The following is a 6,000-nucleotide window of genomic DNA, read 5'->3' as shown; positions in this document are numbered from 1 at the left end:
TCCAATACTTTGTTTTCAGTACATGACTTCTACCAGTTTTATATTGCTTGTCACCAGTCTAAAATATTGTATTCTAAAGTCTGGGTATCAGATTGAGAATGTAGACTTTATTTCATTCAAATTCACCAAGATACATTATTGATAAGTAAAAATTTATAGTTTTTTTAAAAGTTAAATCTGGGGTCTTAGTAAAGATGTATGAAGAAGTATGAGTAGGCCTAGCCACATATATCTTCAACTTGGGCACTTCTCTACTACCTTACTCTATTGGGGGTTCTCAAACTACAGCCCTGGGGCCAGATGCTGCGCTGAGGACGTTTATGCGGCCTGCCGGGTTATGGCAAATGGGCTGAGGGGAGGAGACTATAGTCCGGCCCTCCTGCAGTCTGAGGAACAGTGAACTGGCCCCAATTTAAAAAGTTGGAGGACCGATGCACCTACTCTTGTATTTGTGGGCTCCAGATTTATGAATGAAATGTTTTGTGGCTACAGTTCTTATTAGATTTGAGCTTAACCACAATAACCACACAAGAGCCTAACATCCCATCCATACATGGGCACCTCAGAAATTTCAAGGGTTCTTCCCTTCCCTAAGGGAACAAAGGACAAAGTTCTTAAGGCTAATGATTAGTAATGTACCAGGCACCTTGCCGAAGACTTTATGCGTTGGTTGGTCCTTCGTTCTGGAAGAGGACAAAATGACTATGCTGGGGTCCATGCTTCTGACCGAGGCTGATCACATACACCGGTGTTCATACGCACCTGTGTATGTACAGGTGTATATTTGCATGGGCGCATACATAGGTGTATCTTCCCCCCTTAAGAGGAGTAATAGGAAAAGAAAAAAGAGGACAATACAAAAACAGTAGAAATAGTGACCAAGACGAGTCCTACCTCTTACTCAACTCCTTCTTTGGTCAGGTCTAATCACCGCCCGCATTCCTCCTTGCAGGGTTAGACTAATCACTGCTGACATCACCCACCGCTTCCTTTTCTAAATTCCAACAAAGCGAGGTGTTTCCTGTCGTACGGGGCTCTCCAGGGAAAAAGACACTGCCCTCTTTGGTGTCTAAATTTAGGCAGGCTTCAAAGGGGCAGGGGCAGCGCTGGCGAACAAAGGTGAAATTCTTAGAACAGTTCAAAGAAAACGAAGTCATTTTCTGGCTAAGAGGGGGCGGTTAAGGAGATAACCCCTTTGCGCAGCAAGGTGTAAGGACTTGTGACTATGGTTTGCCGTGGGTATGGGGGTCTTCCTAATCCATGGAATGACATGTTCCCGCTTCTCTGGGAGAAATCTAGGGGATACCTTAAAACATGTTCTTCTCCCAAACAAGACCTTCTCAAGGGAAAGGCAGAAGGCGCGGCAGCAACAGCTCATTGCCCACTTTTCTGGCTTCCCTCAAAGGAGGGTGGGAAAGCGCGGGAGGGAAGGCGGGAGTGCGCGCGCGACCCTGCTTGGGCCTAGCTCGCGCGCCACCTACATTCCCCGCTCTCCTCCCTTCCCCCCCCTCCGCCTTCCCAGTCCACTGTAATCATCACAGGCCCAGCCTCAGGCGACCTGTTGTCAGGGAGCGTCACGTGACGCAGCCGCTCGGAGCTGCGTTCCCTCTCTCCTCTCCGCCTCCTGTTGAGCCCGCGGGGCGGGTTCCGTCACGTAATCCGGCGTGATCCCCGCCCCGCTTTTCTTTGGCGGCTCCAGGGAGGGGAGTTGGGAGAGGAAAGGGAAGGGAAAAAGAAGGGAAAGGGGAGGAGGAGAGAGGGGGCAGGGCAGGAGGAGGAGGGGCGGCGCCGAAGTCACGTGATCCGGGGGCAGCCCGGAAAGCTCCGAGGAGGAGCCTGGCGCCGCCATTTTCCTGCAGCTGCCTGTCCCTCTCGCCCTGCCCGGCTCCAGCTGACCAGAGAGGGGGTGGGCTGAGCTGAGGCGGGGGCAGGGGAGTGCCCCGGACTGTGTCCGACCCTGCGGGTGACAGCCGCCCGTTCGCTCGGGGCTCGCGGTGGCCGCGCCGGGTCCTGAGCCCCGCCCCAGGCCGGGAGGCGGGGAGGGAGCCCGTGGGGGGTGGGCAGGCCGGCCGGGGGTGCGGCGGCGGCGGCGGCGGTGGGGGGGGGTCCCCCGGCGCTTGGGGGTCCCAGTCCCCGCCGGCTGCGGAGCGGGAGGGGCGGCGGAGGAGGCAGCGCCGCCGAGATGTCGGGACAGAGCCTGACGGACCGGATCACTGCCGCCCAGCACAGTGTCACCGGCTCAGCCGTCTCCAAGACAGTATGCAAGGCCACGACCCACGAGATCATGGGGCCCAAGAAAAAGCACCTGGACTGTGAGTGAAGCCGAGAGTAGGGACCCCTCAGCCCCCCGTCCCCGGTCCCCGCCACCCTCCTCTGCCTGCTTACTTGGCCGCGTCCCTCGCTGGTGATCGGGTCTGGGCCACCCCTAGTCCCCCTTTGGCCTCCTCGAGCGCACCTGCCTCTCGGGCTATACCTTTCTTCCCTCGGACCCGGCACCGGCTTCTGACAAGTCACTTCCTCCTTTCCCCGGTGCCTCTGGAGACCCTCCTTCTCAGTTGGCTCCCCGCCACCCACCCCCTCCGGTACGCTCCGGACCCCTCTGCATGGCCAATCCGCCGGTCTCCTCCTAACCCGAAGTCTTCGGTTCCTATCTGCTGCTGCCGCCTTCTCCCACCCTACTCCGCCCTGTTACCTTGTTACTCTTACCAGATCCTCACCCCTCTCCTCCCGGCCCAGTCTGTCACGGCTGATCATCCTGGGGTTCGGCATCCCCCCTTCCTCCTCCTTCCCGTTAACTTGCTTCATTTTTCCATACACACTAAAATTTGGGGGACGTAATCCCTGGCCCCTGGACACCCTCAGCTGTACCCAAAGTAAGAAGTGAATTTAAACTCCCAACCTAAAATGTGTCCCATTCCCTTCCCCGTCATCTCCCCCTTCCTTTTCGTGTTGTGTTTTCTATCTTTCTATTCCTACACTTTCAGAAGCCCCTGTCTCTCGTTTGTTTTTTCGGCACAGATCTTAGAGTTCTTGTAGCTTCTTTTCTATCATACCCGACTTTATTACAGATTATCTTCTTTGTCTAGGAGAGTGAAAGTAAGGAAAGCAGGGTTGGGCTTTAAGGAGGTGCTGATAGTTGTGGTGGTGTCATTCGAGTAGGAAACGGAGCTTTTCGGTGCCTGTGGTGGCTTAATCCGTATGTTTACTGGCATGACTTTAATATCAGGCTGTCATGACTTCCATCAAACTAAGTCCTGTAAAATGGGTTTGGTGACCTGCTGAATCCTGGACTCATACCTCGGTATTTTCGATTTACAGGGAAAGTTTCGGGAAAATCATTGAATTTGGAGTGGGTATAAATACATTTGACTTGCAGCTTCCAGTGCTGCATGTTAGACTCTTCCCATGGGCAGTGTAATTCCTGAATTATAATTATTTTGCTTAATTTTATTTGTGTTGAGCTATTAAGATATGCTGTATATTTGTATGAACTGTTAGTTACTTGGCTTGATAGCACTGTTTTTTGGTTTTGTAAAAAAAGGTACCGGAAAGCCTCCTTTCCCCATTTTTCAGATATGGAAACCAGGAATACTGTTTGGTTTTTTTTTTTATTCCCTTGCCTTATCATAAAGTATAAAGCTCAGTGGATTATTCAAGCTTTGGCTCAAGAGCTTTGACTAGAAGCTTTCCAGCAGGATGAAATAGAAAAATGTATAAGAAGTTCCTTTTTTTCCCCCCTCTGGTTGAATGGATGAAACACTTTTTTTTTTACACGAAAGATTTGTGTGTCATTATATAGTTATCTATACTTAAGAGTATATTTTTAGGTATTTTCATCGATTTTAAATTTCCCTTGCTTATGATATGCATAAAGTAAGAGTAAGCATGTTGATAGAAAGACCAAGGAATTAAATGCTAATCCTGCTGTTTTGGTTTTTGACTTTGGCCAAAGTCTTTCGATGTCATATTTTTGTTTGTTTTTGAATGAGTATTCCTGCATCTTGTTTAAAGATAGTAACAAAGTTCTATAAGAACTGAATGTTAGATCAGTCAAGCAATCTATATCATATTTTCTCATTTTAGAAAAATTTTAATTCTGAATTTGTGTATTCAATCACCTTTTATGTTTTAATATAATAGTGCTATTTCATATGCTATTTTATCAAATGATGTGTAATGAAGGAATGAGATTCATCTTAATATGAGTCTAAACATAATTGTGCAGATAAATGGGGGTGAGTAATTAATTGGCAATTTTTACAAACCCATATGTTTCGGGAAGATTATCTGAAGTCTGAAGTATTAAATATCTCTTCACTTCTGACAATTTGGATAATTCAAATTTGATTGATCTATTAGGACATATTTGAGCATTTAAGTTATAAATATTGGGTTGTAGCAGATTTTGGTGGGGGAATTGACAATTTATGATTAACCAGAAATATTATCAACTCTCTCTAAGCCCAGTATAGAAATAGTAATATTTTAGCAGAAATAGATTAACTTAAAAGTCTTTTTAAAGAGTTGATATTGTAGCAATTTTTCAAAGCAGTGCTCTTACAAATCACTAATAGAGAATTTTGTTAAAGTGATGGATGCTTGCTGATCCCTTTGTGATTTTATGAATGCCTTTTTCCTTGTGTAATAGCAACTACTGTAGATATTAACTGAAATTTGATTTTTTTTTTAATTAAGAAAATACTGTTGATTGCCTGTTGTCTCTAGTTTATCTAAAATACTTGACTTGGTTGCATCTATTAATTTTCATGTTTGATTTTTTTATATTATCACATTAGCACTTAGTAAGAACCACAGCTTTCTCTCTTGTCTAATTAAAAAAACAACAACCATAAAGCTGCCTTTTTTTTTTCTCTTTTTTTTTTTTTTTTTTTTTTTTTTTTTTTTTTTTTTTTTTTTAGCTAATAGTTTTTATTCAGAGGAGTTCCAGTTTAGTTGCTTGGCTACTTATTTGTCATTGGGTCAGTGATCACCTTCCTGAACAGAACAAAACAAAACAGACTCCTCACAGAGTTTAACTTTTTGTTGTGAAACTTTAAGCTCTAATTTAAGAGATCTATGTGCTTTTTAAACATATGGGGGGAGGAAATTCTCTATTTTAAGAATGTAGTGAGAACTACATTGAGGAATTCCCTGTAACTTTGTACAAAAATGTGAAATTGTATTGCCTTGAAATACTTAACCAAGAATTTATGTTTAGAACACAATTATTTTTCCCCTTCTTTCCATATTCTTTTAAATATGAGAGCAACTTCAGTTTCTGTTTCTGGCAGAGACAAAATTTAGTACAAGGAATATTGATGAGAATTACTGAATTAAGGGGTAACTCATATTATTAAGGGAAATAATTTACTAGCATATGACCTTATCTTTGCTTACAGGTGTTAGTATAATGATCAGTGTTGAACTGAATTTGTAGCCTACCATTAAATTGAAAAAAATGATGAGACTTCTGACATTAAACACAAATTAATTAGACTGAGAGCTACTCATAGTGGTAATTGAAGTAAAAATTTTTTACTCGTTAGATTTAATATGAGCATAGGCATATAATTAGTGAATTTGCTAATTAGTTCTTCCTATTCTTTGCTTTTTTAGTTTGTGAAATTCTTTGCTTCTATAACCACAAATTTGTCCTCTTGATATTAATACTTCCACGCTAATAGTATTGGATAGTGAATGTATTGTTATATCCATCTGCTTTTCTTTAATCCACTTGTATATTGTTAAAACATTCTATATTTTTTTTTTGTCCTTTATACATTTTGTTGGTACATCCATTTTGTTAGGTTTTAAAGAATGTATCATTTGTATTAAATAGCTTATTATATGTTTTTTCTCTAATTACTTTTATGATAACATTATTTTGACACCTATTATCTTGTTAAATGTTTTAAAATCTATAAGAAAGTATTTTGTGCCAGCCTGTAGTAAATACTAATCACTGGGCCCAGAATCTAAGGAGTAAGTTGGGGAGCTAGA

The 6,000-nt window shown here is 43.5% G+C and overlaps 1 protein-coding gene across 22 annotated transcripts in view; it reads left to right on the top strand.

The window, feature by feature from the left end:
- Positions 1 to 2,090: 2,090 nt before the first annotated feature.
- The window catches only part of PICALM (phosphatidylinositol binding clathrin assembly protein), a 124,704-nt gene continuing 120,794 nt past the window's right edge, over positions 2,091 to 6,000 (top strand). For 7 of the 22 annotated variants that reach the window (XM_074304659.1, XM_074304650.1, XM_074304658.1 and 4 more), the window contains exon 1: positions 2,094 to 2,312. In XM_074304659.1, coding sequence (XP_074160760.1) covers positions 2,183 to 2,312 — 130 coding nt within the window. In that variant the 5' untranslated portion in view covers positions 2,094 to 2,182. Of the gene's footprint in view, positions 2,313 to 6,000 lie in introns of all 22 variants that reach the window. The other 15 variants (XM_074304660.1, XM_074304652.1, XM_074304664.1 and 12 more) reach the window with 5 other exon arrangements.

Source organism: Sminthopsis crassicaudata, chromosome 3, assembly GCF_048593235.1.
Source record: "Sminthopsis crassicaudata isolate SCR6 chromosome 3, ASM4859323v1, whole genome shotgun sequence".
NCBI classification, from domain to species: Eukaryota; Metazoa; Chordata; class Mammalia; order Dasyuromorphia; family Dasyuridae; genus Sminthopsis; species Sminthopsis crassicaudata.
Note: the sequence above shows the minus strand (reverse complement) of the source record. Positions and strands in the feature narration are given on the sequence as shown.